We start from the raw sequence: 18,173 nt of genomic DNA on the forward strand, positions 1-18,173 counted from the left end.
TCCAGGGAATCATGTTATGCAAAAGATGTTTTTCTTTCTGGCAAATGCTTATGGGTAGATCATGGATCTCCTTGAAATTAGTAAATATTTTGAACTTTCCTTAACAGTAATGCATCCTTTTACTAGATGACTGTAACTGTATCTGGGATGACACACAGCTTCTACAACAAACTGGTGCATTTGCCATGTTTCCCATTTCAGAACAATCTCACACCAACACAACTATGTTTAGTGACCCATGAAAGCAGAAAATGGAGTGGGTGAAACACGTTTATACACATGAACATGCACATTTATTTCTTTGCACACTTTCTTGAGCAGTTAATTGATGCTCCAGCACTGAAAGCCTTGCTCTCTCCTTCTCCACCAAAATATTACTTTCAAAAGATTGCCAAGGAAATTATGACCATGTTATTCCAGAGGTCCTCATCTAGGTTAGCTTAAACATTTAATTAGTGATATCTAGTTAAAGAAAACCTGAATGACACATCTCTGTACAGCCAGCTCAGAAATTTCTCAAAGACTACCCATGAAATCTCAGGCTATCTCATTTAGGTTTAATGATCCTGGTTTCAGATACAAACTATGAGGACATCCTATCTTGGTAATTCTTGGCACATCTGTCTAGTTGAACACCTTAACCATCACTTGTAGTGCTGGACATTAGAAGGATCACAGAATCACACAGAATCATGATGTCGGAAGAGACCTCTAAGACCATCAAGTCCAACCTATGCCCTAACACCTCAACCAGACTATAGCACCAAGTGCCATGTCCAGTTTTTTATTAAACACATCCAGTGATGATGATTCTACCACCTCTCTGGGAAGAGCATTCCAGTACTTTATTATTCTTTTGGTGAAAAACTTTTTCCTAATGTCCAACCTATCCCTTCCCTGACATAGCTGGAGACTGTGTGCTCTGGTTCTGTCAGTGCTGCCTGGTGGGAGAGCCCAACCCCACCTGTCTGCAACCTCCCTTCAGGAAGGTGTAGAGAGCAATAAGGTCACCTCTAAGCCTCCTCTTCTCCAGGTTAAACATCCCCAGCTCCCTCAAACATTCCTCACAGGGTTTGTGTTCCAAGCCCCTCACCAGCCTTGTTGCCTCCTCTGGACACACTCAAGCATCTCAACATCCTTCCTAAAGATGAGAAGAACAGGGCATTGCTTTGGTCTACCCAGCTCTCTGGAAAGCAGCTACTTACGTGTCAACAAATCTCCTGCTGAGGTTTGAGATGACCACTGGAGATCCAGACTGGAAAGGGGGGTCCCGGACCACTTTGTACTTGATGGGTTTGCAGCCTGAGCACAGGGTGCTGTGGGGGACAGAGCTCAGCATGGCAGCGTCGATCTCCAGGTGCTCATCCAAGGTGTAGATCTGGATCCCATACACTTCCTCTCCCACCTGCCCCACGTCCAGCTTTATGGTCAGGGGGATGTCACAGAAGACATTCTGCGGCCCCAGCGAAATGTTCTTGCCGCTGACGGTGAGCAGCTTGATGTCATTCACTGCTCCACTGGAGTCCCAGTCTGGGGAGACGAAGGTCACCCAGATTGTGAGGGACTCTGGAGTCAGGGGGTAGCGGAATTCCAGCTGCAGGTAGCAGCCCTGGGGCTCGGGGCAGGCTGGGGGCACCGTGTGTTGGTTGACGGCAGAATTGGGACTCCACGTCCTGACGCTGGATTTACAGGGCTGCTCAACGTCAGGGTGCCCTGGAAGGGAAGAAGGGATCAAAGAGAGGGCACAGAAGAAGTAGAAGTCAGCGAACATGAGTTTTCATTGGCATCAGTCTAAAGGCAGGCTTGTGGCAGGAGAGCATATCTGTCTAGGAAACCAATTATTTACTTCACCAGAACAGGCAGGGCCAGCACGGGCAGGAGGAACAGAACACCAGTGTCTCCTGGCCAGGTGGGAGACACAAACCCAGTTTAAGTGCCCAGCTGGAATGGACACCACACAACACACTCTGTGCCAGCGCAGCTGGGCCTGCATTTCCTATTTCTAGTGTTTTACTCTGTGCCAAACAATGCTATTTTCTACCTCTTCCACTCAGTAATTTACCTGATAAACAGAGTCACTTTGCCTCCAGTTCACCTCCTACTTATTCCCTTGCCTCTCATTCGAAAATACAATATTTTTGCCTTTAACAAAGACAAGAAAAGAGCCTTTGTTTGTTCCAAGAAGCAGTTGTGCTGTTCAGGGGCAACTCCTGTGGCATTTACAGGTTGATCTAGCATGTTGTGCAAGGCCCCTTTTTTGGAGGCACATGGAGCACAGGTCTGATCTGTCTCTTTGCTCTCATTGTGATGGAACAACAGGCGCTTGTGCTTTTACTCTTCTCACCATTGGCTGTGTTCAACTACATGGGAGGTAGTACTAAAAAATAATGAAAGCCACAATGCTTGCTGGGTTCCCAAATACTATGGTAACATTACAACTTGGCGTGGAGTCATGGACTGCAAGACCCAGAGGGGTCAGACGGGTGGAACAGTTGGTAACAGAATCCAGTGAGAGCTATAAATTTCCTTTTCCTTCCCAAATAATCACACAAAAAGGGAGGCGAGCATGACAGGGAAAAGGCAAAGTACAGAAAAGAAGATAAAGAAAGGTAATGAGAGGAGAGAAATGCAGAAGGCAGAGGGGAAAAAAAGGACAGCACAATTGTTTGCAACTGAGGAAAAAAGCAAGATGAACTACTGGGCATACATGGACAAACAGGACATCACTACTAATTTAAAGAGAAAAGGGCAACGTGTGAAGGTTATTCTGATTGTCTGTGATTCAATGAAGTGTTAGAAATGTGTCTCTTTCGTCAAGGATAAACAGCTCAGGGAATTCTCCTGTTCATACCAAATGAACCCAGATGCAGACTAGATTTCCTGGCAGCCTTCCTGCGATTCAATGTTATTGTCCTGCAGATGCCCAACTTTTCATGCCTCCCCCTCACCTCCCGTATCCCAGAGCCCCTCTCTCCTCCTCACATGGCACAGAGCAGCAGGAATGCCACCAAGACCAGCATCTGGAGGGACCACAGCAGTGATACATTTTGAAGAGAGCCAGAGGTCCATTTAACACGCTCGAGTTTCCCCCCTGGCAAGTGTGTGAGTGGATAATCACTGTGAGCAGCAATACCCCATTCAGCTCACGTTATCTCACCCTCATTGCCAGCTGGGTGTGCTTGGCTGAGCCCTCTGACGGCTTTCTCAGACCCACAGCAAACTCCTGACTGCAGCCCAAAGGTCTTTTTTAACTCCAGCATCTCAGAGGGCTTTGGAAAGATGTGTGAATTTTACCACTGCCCTCTTGCAGAAAGGAAAATGGAGCTAATGGCTCAGAGCCCAGTGCGTCCCCACCTGGGATCCTGCAAATTCACCTCTGTCAGTTCAAGGCTCAGTAAGACTTAAATTCCAAACAAACCTGCACGTTTTGGTAGGTCAGTGTGCGATCCCTGGAGATGCATGAATTTGACTCAGCCTCCAGGGAGCTTAGCACACAGAGCATTACCCCAAAACAGGTGGCAGATTGTAGTCATTCATAAAAACCTCAATGGAGTTGAGATAAAGAGACTCTTTTAAATATTATCCAACACCTAGACCTGGGTAAGAAAGATTTATTTAATTATGGAAGAGGACAAAAACCTTATTTCATATAACTGGATTTCTAGAGAGTGGTAAATACTCTGAAAATTACAAATATTTGTATGTAGAAAGGGTGTAGAAGCTATTCTTCCCTCTGCACTCAGATTTTGAAAATCCTTTGCCTTATGAGACAGATCAGACACAGAACAGCATCTCATGCAACATCACGTCTTGCCTAACACAAAACAGGAATGTGAGGTTTGTGAGGCAGAGCCAAACCCCATGTCCTGGTTGGAGAGCAGGGATGGCAGGTTTGGAGGGTGCCTTTCCTTGAAATTCTGTCCTACAGCCTGGTCTGTCAATCCCTCATTGTACAGTTAGGTGCAGTCACTGGGATGAATTCCCCAGCACAAGGACAGAGCCTCAGAGCCCATCTCTCTCAGAATTCCACCCCTCCTACAAGTGCAATTCACCTGCCACATTTCCTAGGTGGTCAAGATAAAGGAACCACCCAATGGGACTCCAATGTCCAGCTGGGACAATTACGATACAGAAAGAATTGCTCTTGAGGGAAATATTAGACCCAGGAAAAGGCTGAGCTCTAGAGCAGTGCAAGGCAGCAACATTTTTATAATAATCTCACACTTCTCTCAGTCAGCAGTGAGCCAGGCAGGAGGAACTGACTGATATATGCATATATTGCACAGCAAGCAAAGGTACCCACTGGGCTTGAGCCAAAATCACCTTTCTTACATAAACCCCCCATTTGACAGAGTTATGGAGGTGCTGTAAGGTTTGTTGACCTAGCTGGTGCTGCTGGTGAGAATCCAGGTAGGTTAGATCCTTCTGGCTTTACGGTGAAGATAAAGAGTAAATCAGAGCTGCCTGATCTCATGAGACTTCCAACAACCCCTGCCAAGGAATAAGCAGCCCCTCGTGCAGGGGCCACAACGGGCTGAGAAAGAACCATGAGATGCTTCAGCCTCAGTGTTGGATCCCACCATGCTCAGGAATGAGAAGGGAATTAGGAAGGGCACTGCCCACAGCAAGGTTTTGCAATGGGCACAGCTCCCACATAGCCCAGACAACTGCTGGTGCAGCTGCCTGGGGTAGGAGACCTCAGGAAAATGAGATAAACCCAAGCAGAGCTGCTCCAGAGACACGTGGGGAGTGTGTGGTTTTCTGCTCAGAAGCTGGATGAGTCCTACAGAACATTTTCCATGTGTGTCATCTCAGATTTTAAAATAAGTTCATTTTGGCTATGCTTGTGCCTCTTTTGTCTTTGCTTTCCATGGACATTCCAGCAGTGGAGATTTACACCCAAGAACCCCTGCAGAAAGTGAATTTAAAGCTTGAGTACTCACAGATAGACAATTAAAGAAGCCAGACAATGATCTAACTGCTATTTGTAACTCAGACCAAGTGCAAATAGGCAGAGGAGTGGGGTGGTGGAGACAGAAAATCATGGAGACAGAAAATCATGGAGCAACAAACACCATACACTGGGTATATTTTATACCCTAAAGTGGCAACAACTCATTAATCCTGAGGACATGATTACCAAACTTCTGTTCCATAGAAGTAGCACAGGAGCGACTAAATGAGACAGATAAGGATCAGACTGCACCCTTCACAGTTAAGAACATGCAGGCACACACAGCAAGAAGAGGAAATTAAATGCAAAATGCTGCTGAGTAATAAATCTTAGAGTAGCTTAGTTTCTCTAGGAATGATGCCTCTGGCAAGACGTGTGAGATCTAGAATAAAGCCAAAGCTTGGTGGAGAAATTTTGATGGAACTGCATATTTCAATGGAATACACAGTTCTTTCAAAATAAAAACACTTTGCAAAATTGGGTTTATTTGGCCAAAATTTTATCCTGGAAGAGAAAATGGCAAGAAATTTTTAACACTATGGGAACATTGTGTTTTGACATTTTTGTGAGAAACCTTTTCACTTTTGCACCTTGAAACACTTTCCATTTTGATATTCAAAGTTGCTTTTGCCCTAGATTCTATACTAAAAGTGTATATTTTCAAATGTGATAATTTAACCAAAGTTCATCTGAGCTAAACAAAACATTTTGGCCGGCCTCAAACACTTTTTTTTTTTTTAATTTTCCTTCATGTAGAATTTCAAATGTTTCAAGTTTTGTTCCAAATAAAAACAGGTTTCAAAGTCTTGTAATCCTTGGCTAAGAGGAAATTCCACCTTCTACCCTGAGCTACTACTGCAAGTGATCCAAACTTTGCTAATGCTGTTTATTGGGTGATCCAATCACCCTCATACTCAGAGTGCTGCTTCCCAGGATGGAGCTTCCCCCCACAGGCCAGGTGTGCTCTAAGCTGTACCCAGCAGCCTTGCATGTCCTAAAATCATGGGATAGTTTGCTTTGGAAGGGACCTTAAAGCTCCACCCCTGCCATGGGCCTGGACACCTTCCACTATCCCAGGGTGCTCCATCCAACCTGACCTTGGGCACTTTCAGGAATGGGGAAGCCACAGCTGCTCTGGGCAACCTGTTCTAAATTTAGGGGGTGAGTTGGAGTGAAACACACCTGGGACACAGGTGTGTGGGGCAGAGGACACTGACCACTGTCCCATCAAGCAGCAGGGGCACAGCTCGTTGCACGTGTCCTGACCTTAGGACAAGGGAGAGCTCCTGTGCACCAGCCCAAATAATATTCCTTGCAGAATAACGCCCATGTGCTTTAGCTGCAGGACAAATAAACCCTTAACATAAGGAGGTATTTGTGTAATGAGTTTGCAAAATCCAGGATTGCCCTTGGGGCTCAGTGACTCACCTGTGTGCTCACGGTGAAGTGTGGCTGCTCCGGAAGGAAAAGCTGGTGAGGGACAGGCTGAAATAATGCTTTGCTCTTTCCAAACTGTGATTTGGGATGGCTGACCTTTGCCTGGTACAATCTTAAATATGCTCCACCACACACACCCAGGGACATAGCGGAAGGGACGTGTGGAGGAGTTAATGATGGAGATCTAATGGCAGTGCTCAAGCAGCCCTGCAGACCATTGTTCCTCCAACAGGCTCCAAGAGAATGACTTGCAAAACACCCTGAACAAGAGGGCTTGACGTGGTCACCTGCATTCCTGCTGCAGGGCACTGGCCCAAAGGGCAACCTCCTTCCAGCCCACTGCTGTTCACCACAAGTGAAGGCAGCACAAATCAGGCCCAAATAAAAAATGACTCCTCACTTTTGGAGCTGGAGCAGAGGGAGAAAACAGCTCCCCTGAGGAATTCGTCTGGCAGATGTGAATGGTCAGCATTTCTTGGCACTCTGCTGCTTTGTGAAATTCATGTTCAGCTGCTGGAATTCACTTAATTCATGGGCAGGGGCAGGGCTCAGGGGCCAAAACACAGGTATTGGAGCCAGTGGCATTCCTTTAGGGCACAGTGTGCCTATGCCTCATAGCTCTGTCCACGTTACATGCAGGTATAACCAATCACTCCCAGATTTTCCCCCTGTTTTTGTGGCTCCCCCTTTGCTCTGTCCCACCCTCTGTCCCACCTTGTGTTTGCTCCCACCCCTGTGACTCACCTTCAGCCTCCCGTGGGCTCCAGTGCCCCGAGGGATCGCAGGGCATGGGAGAAGAGGCGCTGAAGGCGTACTGCACCAGGACTCTTCCCTCTGCGCACAGATCACACGCTGATCCCACTTCTCTAGGAGGCCAGGAAAACAGGAAAACACACCAACTTAGTAACAGCTGAATGAGCTGCTTATTCAACTATATTAAAAGCAATAAGACTTAGAATTCAGGTCCACTTAACCCCCTTTTCTCAAGGCACTGACAAAAGTGTTTTCCGATGCTGACCTTCTGTAGATTTAAGTCAAGAGCCAGTGTAGAAAGCATTTTTGAGCCCTTTATCCAACACAAAATGACAGAAACCTGGGAAATCACATTCACCTATATTCTTTTCCCCTGGACCAAACCATGACAAAAGAAAACACACGTTGCTTAGGGGTTAGAGCAGAGAAAATTGCCTCAGGAGTTTTCAGATCTATTTCTGCTCTCACCATGGATTTATTTATTGCTTGAACTTGCAGTATCTTTAGGATTGTTCTACCAGCAAGATTGGCTGAGCAGGGATATCCAGTTAAACTCCAGTTAACAAATCACAAACCAGTTTGGGTTGGAAAGCACTTAAAGCTCACCTCATTGCACCCTCTGCCATGGCAGGGACACCTCCCACTGTCCCAGGCTGCTCCCAGCCCTGCCCAGCCTGGCCTTGGGCACTGCCAGGGATCCAGGGGCAGCCACAGCTGCTCTGGGCACCCTGTGCCAGGGCCTCACTGTTCCCACAGGGAGTAATTTCTTCCTAAGATCCAATCCAAAACTACTCTCCATCAGTTTAAATAGTTTTTCGAATACATTCACGAGATCAGTGTTTAAGATGTAGACTGGAGTAACCCTAATATCCTCCATAAGGTTAGGGTGATTTCTATCAGCTGAGGATGCAATTCACACAGTTCAGCCCTATGTTCCTTGAGGTCACAAATCTGGAACTCTGTATGACCCAAAGTACATGGTTATTTACCCCAGTAAGCTGCTTACTATTCAGAATTAATTGTTCTGTGTTAAGGAACACTTTCTGCTGAAATGGAAAGTTAAAAATTAATTATCCTAATGTTCAAATGCACCGGAAAGGACAGAAGTTTTTAGGCAAACACTTTGTGTGTAACACAGTGTACTCGCTATGCTACTCTAGTAAGAACGGCTCGAGTCAATTATTAAATAATTTATAACAACTACTATAATCAGCTATGCAAATTTTAACCACCACTGCATGATTTATTTCAGCACTGATGTGAAGAGAGGACTGTGATCCTTAGAGAGAGGTTATTTGGGATCCTCAGTGGCTGAGCCACCCTGAGAGAGACAGTAACTGGCTGAATTGTGCAGTGCAGGAAAGGATGCACCTGCTAAAAACGCCTGAAAAATACAACGTGGCAATGGGGCAAATAAAGAAGAAGGAGACAAAGGTGGCCCTCTCTTCCTTTCATGGTCTGTAACACTGGTAATAAAAAAATGTGGGCAAGTTGTGAGTAACATCACTTCGTGTCTCACTTCACCCACCTGCACCACTGGCATGATACTGCCTCCCTATTTCATTTCTCAGCTGCCTGTTTAGCAGAGGTTTAGGTGTCTGACTCAGCTTGCCTGAATAATACATGCAAAACCAAAATTTTTAAAAAATCAAGAAACCTGAATAAATGGTTCTGATAAATCAAAATGTAAAATTATTGTTGTGCAGTTGTTCTTCAGACACTTCCACGACCAGTCAGGATAGAAGTCCCTGCAATAATAATCCTTCAGTTTCTCTACAAAGAGACTCCTGCATTAGCACTTGGTCCTGGATGAGGAGAGGCCTCTGGAAGCCAAGTTTCCACAATTAGGACTGCTTTTTACTCAAATTAGCAGCTATACTATTTCATCACAGGCTGCCATGGTGGAAAAAAACTGTATGCTTATGGACAAACATTTCCTTTTACCAGTGAGGACTTGGAGGTAAGAGAGAAATCACAAGGAGCATCATGTGGGAAAGGCTATGAGCAAACTTTCTCTTTTTACTTTTCCAGTTTGGGAGCCAAGCTCAACCCTGATGTAACTCCACTGGCTGAAAGGACTTACACAGGGGATGACTCTTGGGTTAAAGCTTTGGTCTGCAGACTCTTGCACACAAATCCTATAAAGAGCCATGAATGTCAAACTTAATTATGGAACTGCATTTACAGGCTTATGAAAACCTAAGCCAGGTCCTTATACCTTATGAAGCCATAGAAAACAAGAAAATAAATGAGCATAAATTCATTCAAAAAACACTATTTATTAGGAATGATGGCCATATCTGCCACCTTATACACGGTGGCACATGACTGCCCAAAGTGCAGGCTAATGGAAAATCTAGATTTCTCTGTTTTCTAATAAGCCAAGTACTGGGGAAATTCCAGCTTGTGAAGTTCAGAGCACAGGAGGAATTCATTCCTACAGCATGATATTTCAGTGAAGTGGGTTCAAAATTTAAAGATTACTAGTGAAAAGCAGACCATTTCCTTCAGGGCCAGCACCAGTTCAGTAGGCAACTCAAAACCACTAAAAATCTGTCATTCCTTTGGCTAAAGAGTGCCTGCTTACAGACTAAATTTGAGCTGCTGTACTTGAAATTCAGGATTGGTCCTCTCCCCTCTAAGGCACTGAAACTTTCCAGCAAGGTTTAACAGAGTCATTATCAAGCCCAGCCATCTCTGGGACACCACAGTGACCAAAATATTTGCTTGCTAAGAATGAGATAGAATCAGATTCATGGAAATTAATGCTGTCACCTCAATGAAAACTTGCAGAAAGATGCATTCAAAGATTTCTGCCCAAATTTGCTGCAGAGCCCCATGACAATAACTGTTCACATCTGCCCACGCATCTCAGACAGGAGGTGCATGAATGGATGTTCAGAGACAGCAGATGAACACATCCAATGGATGCAGTCAGGAAATGAAGAGACTTCTCTTTTTCTGCCTTGTTTTCACTTGTTTCTTTTGCTTTATCGTTATTTTATTATTACATGTTATTGTGTGGGCATTTTTTCATGCTTTTTTGAAAGGGAGGATGGAGAACAGGAAAGATTCCAATCCTGTGGATAGGAGCTACAAGAAGAAATGCTGGTTCCTGATATATTTGATTATTAGGGATGTCTGGGAGCCCAACCAGCTGCTGGAGCTTAGGGTCAAAACATCTTGACAAATTTACATGCAGGTAAGTGATTCTCTAGAGTGAGAGAGCAAATATCAGTGGAACACTCTGAAGAGGGTCCCTCAGGAAGAAGATTTTACTTCTGTGCACAACTCTTGTGTCTAATTTTGTTAAATTGTGAGAACACAGGAGAGCTACCCCCAGATTTACAGGAACTAGGAGTTAATATTGCTCTCTGCCCCTAAATCCATGTAAGTAATCATGTAATTTGAAGACCTTATGAGGAAATCATCTAATTTAGCTATGACAGAGTTGCATCTAAGCAGGGAACAGACACACAGTCTTTAATTCCATGCCCCATCTCCCTTCAACCTGTCAGGACCTCCCACAGATGCAGCCAGCCCAGCGCTACGGTTTTAAACAGAAGGCTAAATTTTCCCTCCCTGACTTTCATTAAGCAGAGGTCACTGCCTGTGCACAGCTCTGGAGAATAAAAGAGACATAAAAGGAACTTGAGTTGCGCCGAGCACGCCCACAGCAGCATTGTAATTGGGATCAGGAGTGAGCTCTGGGAGTGGAATTCCTCCTGTTCCCTGCTTCCAGCACTCGGAACAGTCCTGGAGCAGGGAGGCTGGACCCAGTTTTTTCTCACCCAGAGTGGAGGTGTGCTGCAGGACCACACCTGATGTGCTCCTGTGGGAGCCCCCTGACGTCGGGTCTTCATTAACAACTGTTTTGCGCTGGAGATCTCCTTCTATTGGGCCACAACACTTGCTAATGTAGCCAGAGCCATTCATCCTTTGAAGGCGCTTTTACACTGTCAAAACAGCAAGGAAGGGGCCTCTGTGCATTAGAAACCAGGCCCAAGGCACTCAGCAGCTGAGTATCAGTCTTCTGTTTTTTACATGAATAGTCCCATTGAAGTGAATGAGTTTATTCATTCAAGTGAGGCAAGTAAAATTTGGGCCAATGGTGTGCACTTTGTGTAAAAATATCTGCAAAGATTTACAGTATTCCCACACACAGATAAGATTATACTTGGCCAATTTTACCTCCTACTTGTCTTGCACAGTGACCCAATTTCACAAATTGATACAGGCATGAGTCTCTGACCGAGCAGTGCTGGACGTGGCGGTTCTGGAAGCTCAGCACGTGGGCTTTTCCAGGATTAGTCACTAGAATAACACTATCATCCTTGTTTTGATTAGCAGATCAAAAATTTGGGCATGTTTTAGACAGGATCACTTATATGTTTCAGTGACATTTTTAAATGGTCACGGCAACATTGCTGTATCTGTTAGCAGTGGGAATCTCATTTTAACAAGGAATTGGACTCAAAGTATTTGAGGCTGTCTCTTTAAATCTCTTCAGTAATACTGAGCACACAGATTTGAAAACCCAAAGGAGTTTTTTTCCTGGAAAATCACTCTTTATTTAACATACGATAACTCTGTTATGAAATTTTAGATTTAACAGGCTATCCACTGTGTGTTATTTAAGAAGCAAGTAACTAGAGGTTATTAAGAACATATTGATTGAGTTATAAGAAATATGTAATAAAGTCATATTTGGTTACATAACAATTAACTCCGCATCAATGTGTTTTTTAGAGGCAGATGGCATTTATTTAACGCACAATAAGCATCTTCTGAAATCTAAATTAAATTGGAGAAACTTAATTTACCTAAAAATTATTATGGGCTGAAAAATTCTGAATTAATTTTCAGAACTATATGAGTCCTTTTTGCAGGTAGGGAATAAAAGGATTTGGTTACAAAACCATAATTAAAGAAAACACTGTTCAGAGCACAAGACCTCTCTTTATCAATTCCTAACAGGATTTGATTTCCCTCCCCATATTAATCTGCAATAAGGGTGGAAAATCTCATCTGAGCAGAAAATAACAGCTCTCTGCCTAGTGGGATAAAGCAGAGGCTGGCCACTGAAATGGCCACGGTGTCCTAGCAGTGCTGGAAGGAGTTTCATCCCTGATGGAGGCAGTGGTTTCAAGGTGCTCTCCCAGCACAAAGCAGCAGTGCTGAGGCAGCTTTTTGGGTGCTAATACGCTTGTAAATTTGGCCTCCTGTGCTCTGAACTGCTGCGGTCCTGAAGGACACTCCAAGTTTGCTCTCTATAAAACAACAAAGCACGAGGTGGAGAAGAAGTGCAAACGGGGATGTGAGTTAATGGTAATGCGAGAAGGTCACTGATTTGGGAAGTTCTCTGCCAGGACTCCCATAGCTCCTGCAGCTCATCCAAGAGCTGCATAAGAGCATTTAGATGAACTACCCAGTTACTCAGGTCATACTGGGGCAGAATTGCTCTGAATGTGGTGTGCAGTGAGGTGCAACTCCTGCCCAGAGCCCTCCATTTTCCATTATTGATATCACATAGCTGCATGCCTGCCAGACAGGAATACACATCCCTTCACTGACCTACAGGACAATATTCACATCATATCCAGGGGGCTGGGACTTTGACTCTGCCTTGCTCAATTCCCATCTCACATCTACAGCTCAGGGGAGGAGGCAGCATTTGTCCCTGTCCCCAGTCCAGCCACCTCCTTGCCCATGAGCTCTGTGTTGTAAAAGCAAGATCCACTTTGTCCTTGCAAAGGGAGGAAGGGGAACGTGCAGGCACAGCTGAAGCCCACAGGTATTCGTGAGCAGCAACAACAGCAGGAACCACAAGGCCAGAATCTTAGATTGAAAATTCCTCCCATAACATATGGAGAAAGATTTGCCCTTTACATGGCAAATCAATGGCCTTCAACTGAGTGCTACAGGCTGAGAAAGGAAGAGCAGACAACAGATCAATAACCTCCTAGGTATGAACCAATTTAGGAAGGAGCCTTAAGCCAGGCTGAGCACAGCACACGACCAAGCTACACTCCTGGTTCTCCCCTTCCCATTTTTCCAGCACGAAAGTACAGAGCAGAGCATGATCACCTTTCAAAGAAGTGGCCATCGATGGGAGGAAACCACTCGAGGGTGACAGAGGTGGAGGCGCGAGCCACAATCTGGGGGGCAATTGCCACGGGGGCCGGTTTCTTGGTGGGCTGCCAGCTCTGGTAGACCAGGTCCAGGTAGCAGTGCATCCTGGCCACCTGGTTGGGCGTGAAGGAGTCGGTGCAGTCATCGTCTGCAATTCAAACAGAAGCCTCGTCAGCCACGTGGGAGCAAGTGGAAGAATTACAACCTGGTGAATGGCAGCTCCTTGGAAGGGCCGGGCTGGGATCCCACAGCACTCCAGAGTTAATGGTCTGTGAAGGAATTAGCGCAGCCATCACTTGTGGAGGCAGGTGAAAGGAAACAATGGTTAAAAAGGAAGGAAATAAATCAATAAACGTTCCCTCCCCCTGACCTGGGATACACCTGAAGCACCCAGAGATCATCTCTAAATGAGGCAGAGACACGGAGGGGGAAGAAACAGAAAGCTTCAGTGCAGCACCTTCTGGGCCACCAGTGGAGCTCTGGGTTTAAAATAATTTCACATCTAAAATAATGTCTCTGGAAGGGTAAAGAATTTCACATTTAAGATAATATCTCTGGAAGGGTAAAGGATGGTAGTGTAAGGAAAAAGGACTGACTGGGAGTCATGCAAACTACGGGCAACAGACTGTCAGATCTCTCAGATTAAAACACAACAGAATTTAAAAATACATAACTTTTAAAGTTCTTAAATTTTCTAATGAGGAAAAAAAAATGTTCTGAAAGATCAATTCAAAATATCATTTCAAACATTAACAAAAACATATGTTTTTGGTGCAGAAAATAACTTTAGTTCTATAAAATTCTCCCCCTTACCACTATGATTCTAACCCCTTTCTGAACTTTTCACAAACATTTCTTGATATTTCTTATTTCTTTTTTCATTCAAAATAGAGGAATAATATGCTGGATGACTTCCCATAAATACCCATTTCTCATTTCATCTTGTTTTCCTCAAACATGATTTGGCAACAAGAACACATCCAGTGCCCTCTGAACACCATACAGCTTTACAACTACAATGCCCCAGAGAAGCAGAAAATTGCTGTTTCTCTATTGTGCAGATCCCAGAGGGGATAAATATATTGTGCAAAGTCACCCAGCAAAGCCATGCTGAGGAACTCGATGCTAAGCACTTCAACCATTTTTTCTGGTGCTCTTCCCATCAGATGAAAAGCTCTTGAAAACACAGAGTGTTTCTTCACATGTGCCTGCAGAGTTCCCAGCCCAGCAGAGCTCGGTCCCAGCTGGGATCCAAACAACAATGACAGTTCTGCACAGGTCAAGTGCTGCACTTCTCTGGGAAGATGCAGGTCACCCCAGGCTGCTCGTGTAAGTTCAATATTGTGACAGCGTTAGGAGGTGCTCTGATGTTTGCAAGTCTGTGCCCTCTGGTACTCCAGAGGAACAAGAAAATATGAATTTCTTCTAAAGACAAATGGGTATTTGCTGGCTAATTTAAAACCTGGCCACATCTTCCCAGAGATGCAGGCAAAAGGAGATGGCTCTGGTGAGGATCCTGCTCAGACTCCAGCCCTCCCACAGTAGGGACACGCCAGCTCACGTGTTGTCCTGTGTCTCTCCCAATCCCACTGAGCAGTGACACTCCTCTGATCAAACATGCACAGCAGAAATACACACACCACCCCCTTGATAATATCTACAAATCCCTGTGGGTATGCAAAAAGCTGCCTTAATGTGACATCTCTGGATTTCCTCAATAATTATTGATGGTCTACCCCTGAGCACGCTGTAAAAGCCATAAATATTCTTCACGGAAGCACAGAAGGAGACAAAGGCCCTTAATAGCCATCATAAAAGAACAATAAAATATATATAGGACAAAGCAGTGGGACAATGGCATAGGAGGAAGATGACCTGCATTCTCAATCTCAAACACCAACACCGCCTGTCTCCAGGGGGAGGGGAAGGGAGGAGAGGTGAGGGAGAAAGGTGTTTCACTCAATATCAAGAAAAGTTCAAGATCCTCATATAAAGCAATAATTAGAGAAATTCTATATTTCACTGGGATGATCCAACAGAATTCAGAGGAAAAATTTGCAATGATTTCATGAAATGTCATCTAAAAGACTAACTTATCTTTTATTTGGGAAAACCACAGCTATTTGGACTTGTAAAAATAATTTACAAGTCCTATTTCTCACACTACTTAATCTTTTGGCCATTCCAGGAAAAATAAAAATTATCATTTAAACTCTATGCTTTACTCAGGGCTGGGGGTAGCTGGACAGATGGATGGGACAGGAACGGACAGACAAATACAATAGGATCAAGCAGTACAAGAGCAGCAAAACAAATGAAAGAAAGGCAATTCCTAGAACTGCATGACCTCAACCTACATGTTTCAAAGGTATTTTGACAGCAATTTGATATCCTGCTATATTTTACTCCACTGGCAACAACAGAAAAGCAAACAGATTCATGCTTGAGCTCTAGAGATATCTATCATGTCACTTCACTTAATTTTTCAAGGAAAAAGAAGAGGTTTCAGCTCAGAACACCAGCACACATGTAGCTCCCAGGAGCAGATGGGTATCTCTGTGGTCTGCCTCTGCCTCAGCTCCCGAGTCAGCTGGCAAGGCAAGTTCTCTTTGGAAGATAAGAGCTCAGAGTTTTGAAACAGGCACGTTCCACCCCTCACCACATGCACACGAGCAGCCTTGGTGGGAGGATTTTGTCATCTGGAGTGGCCCTGTCTTATCTGATGGACGTTACCATGGGGCTGGACTTGGTGCTCAGGCTCCCTGCCCGACCACAGGCACCACAGCACTGAGCACTGAGGAGCTCACTCGGTGTGTTTGTCCCTGAAAGCACCCTCTAAACAAATAGAAAAATAGAGAGAAAACTCAGCATTGCTTTTAGCTAGCGCCACAAAGGGCATAAAAGCATTTTGGTTATAAATCATTTCAATCCATGCCACAGATGACATTAAACACTTTGCTTCTCTACAGTTTTATTACAGAATAAGCACTCCTGTGACCTTTTGAGTGGGAAATCTGTGTTTTTGCCTGGAGTATAAAGGTGCCCTTCGGTGTCTGTTAGTATATTGGTTGCCTTTAAAATGTTGTTGATTCTGTCAGCTCACTGTCATAGCTTGTCACCACAGAGAGACCCTGCGGCTCAAAATAAAGGAAAATACAAGTCAAAGTATCCCTTGCTCCTTCTGAGAAATAACAGAGGAGCTTTCAGCTCCCCTTGAGCTTCCAGAGGTGCACCAAGGACCCCACTCCAGCCTCACCCAATGGGCAGGGTCTGGAGCAATTGCCCTCTTTGGGATATGCTCTGTTAGGAGAATGCACATCTGGGCAGCAAAGCTGTGCCTGCAGAGCTGGACACACATCAGCTTTTGCTTTGAGGGGTGGTTTTACCACACTGATATGGAGCCTCTGTTGTTGCACTCCCAGCACAAACCAGCACAGCACACTGGTAGCCCTTGGCCAGGCAGAATCCCACTATTCACATTTTGGGATGTGATTCCAAATCAAACCTAAATGTGGCATTTCAACAGACACCTGGATGCAGGGGCAGTGCCTCATTAGTTGTCCACTTGTCACAGGGTTATCTGACAGCCTTGATGGTATCAATACTCATATGACATTCTATGTCTCCTTGGGAGAGTATAAACAATCTCTGGATTTGAGTTTTTCAAAGACCTCATAGATCAGGCATCCAGATCTCGGAGAAATAGGGTGTCAGGTTTGCTTAGAGCCTTTAGAAGCTGTTTTCTTAATGCTTATCTCATTTCTTCCATCCCCCAAACCTTCTGCCTGGTCTTCGCATGAAGCCCTGTGAATTTGGGGAAAACTGGGATAAAAGAAAAGGAGAACTAGAAGGGATTTCTGATCTATTGGGTCTGATCCCTCATCAAGCCAGGATCTAGACCTTTATCAGCACAAAGAAATGGACTGAGAAATCAGGGGTTGTGGTACCCACATCCTCTGAACAGAGAGAGACATAATTCTCTCTCCCAGGATTTTTTCTGGGGAAGGCAGTGAGAAAACAATTCTTACCTCTATTTACTGCTGCTGTTGTTTGGCACGTGGAATGTGCTATGGAGATTGTTTACCAAAGGTGATGGTTGTTTGGATTGATTGGCCAATTGGGTCAAAGCTGTGCATGGCTGTCTTGAGACAGTCACGGGGTTTTCTTGAGTATCTCCTTAGTATAGTTATAGTATACTATACTATATTAGTATATTATACTAATATATATTAGTATATTATACTAATATATCTATTAGTATAATATAGTCTAGCTTAATAAAGCAATTGTTCAGCCTTCTGAATGATGGAGTCAGAGCACATTATTCCCTGGCTGGGGGATCACCTGTCTCTATGAGAAGGGGTAATACCACAATTCTTTGTTCCTGCTCACCCACAGACCCCTCCCCAAAAAGCCCAAGCAAATCTCAGTACCTGCATAGCTCATGAAGTTACTGAAGGGCGTGTTCAGGAAACTGTGGAAGCCACAGGTGTCATTGCCAGGCCCAGGGTCCCCACAGAGCTTGTGCTTGGGAGCAGGGTTGGTGTCACTGCACAGGTCCCCGGTCTCGAAGGAGGGCTCTGTCTCCATGCACGGGTCGCTGCAGGACAGGATCTCAGAGATGCCTCTGAAGACATGGTAGAGCCCCAGGCTATGCCCAATCTCGTGGATCATGGTGTGTGTGTGGCCGGGGATTCCGTAGAAGGAGGGATTCAGCACGATGCCACCTGAAAGGGCAAAGAGAACAGCTTCTGGGTTGGCCTTGTGTTCCTCAGGACAGCAGGAGAAAGGAGAAAGAACACCTTGCTGAGGGGAACTCCTCTGGCCCTTTGTTGGATCATCTGCAGCAGAACCAGACACATTTCCTGCCCATGAAGTTTCATCTCACCCTTAATCT

The 18,173-nt window shown here is 44.9% G+C and overlaps 1 protein-coding gene across 1 annotated transcript in view; it reads right to left on the reverse strand.

Annotated features, from left to right (window-relative positions):
- PAPPA (pappalysin 1) overlaps positions 1–18,173 on the reverse strand; it is a 175,153-nt gene that overhangs the window by 100,935 nt on the left and 56,045 nt on the right. The window contains exons 4-7 of the mRNA XM_058818339.1: positions 17,710–18,003; positions 13,232–13,424; positions 7,136–7,257; positions 1,206–1,713 (exon numbers count right to left, since the gene is read on the reverse strand). Coding sequence (XP_058674322.1) covers positions 1,206–1,713; positions 7,136–7,257; positions 13,232–13,424; positions 17,710–18,003 — 1,117 coding nt within the window. The remainder of the gene's footprint in view (positions 1–1,205; positions 1,714–7,135; positions 7,258–13,231; positions 13,425–17,709; positions 18,004–18,173) is intronic.

This window comes from Ammospiza caudacuta, chromosome 21 (assembly GCF_027887145.1).
Source record: "Ammospiza caudacuta isolate bAmmCau1 chromosome 21, bAmmCau1.pri, whole genome shotgun sequence".
Lineage (NCBI taxonomy): Eukaryota > Metazoa > Chordata > Aves > Passeriformes > Passerellidae > Ammospiza > Ammospiza caudacuta.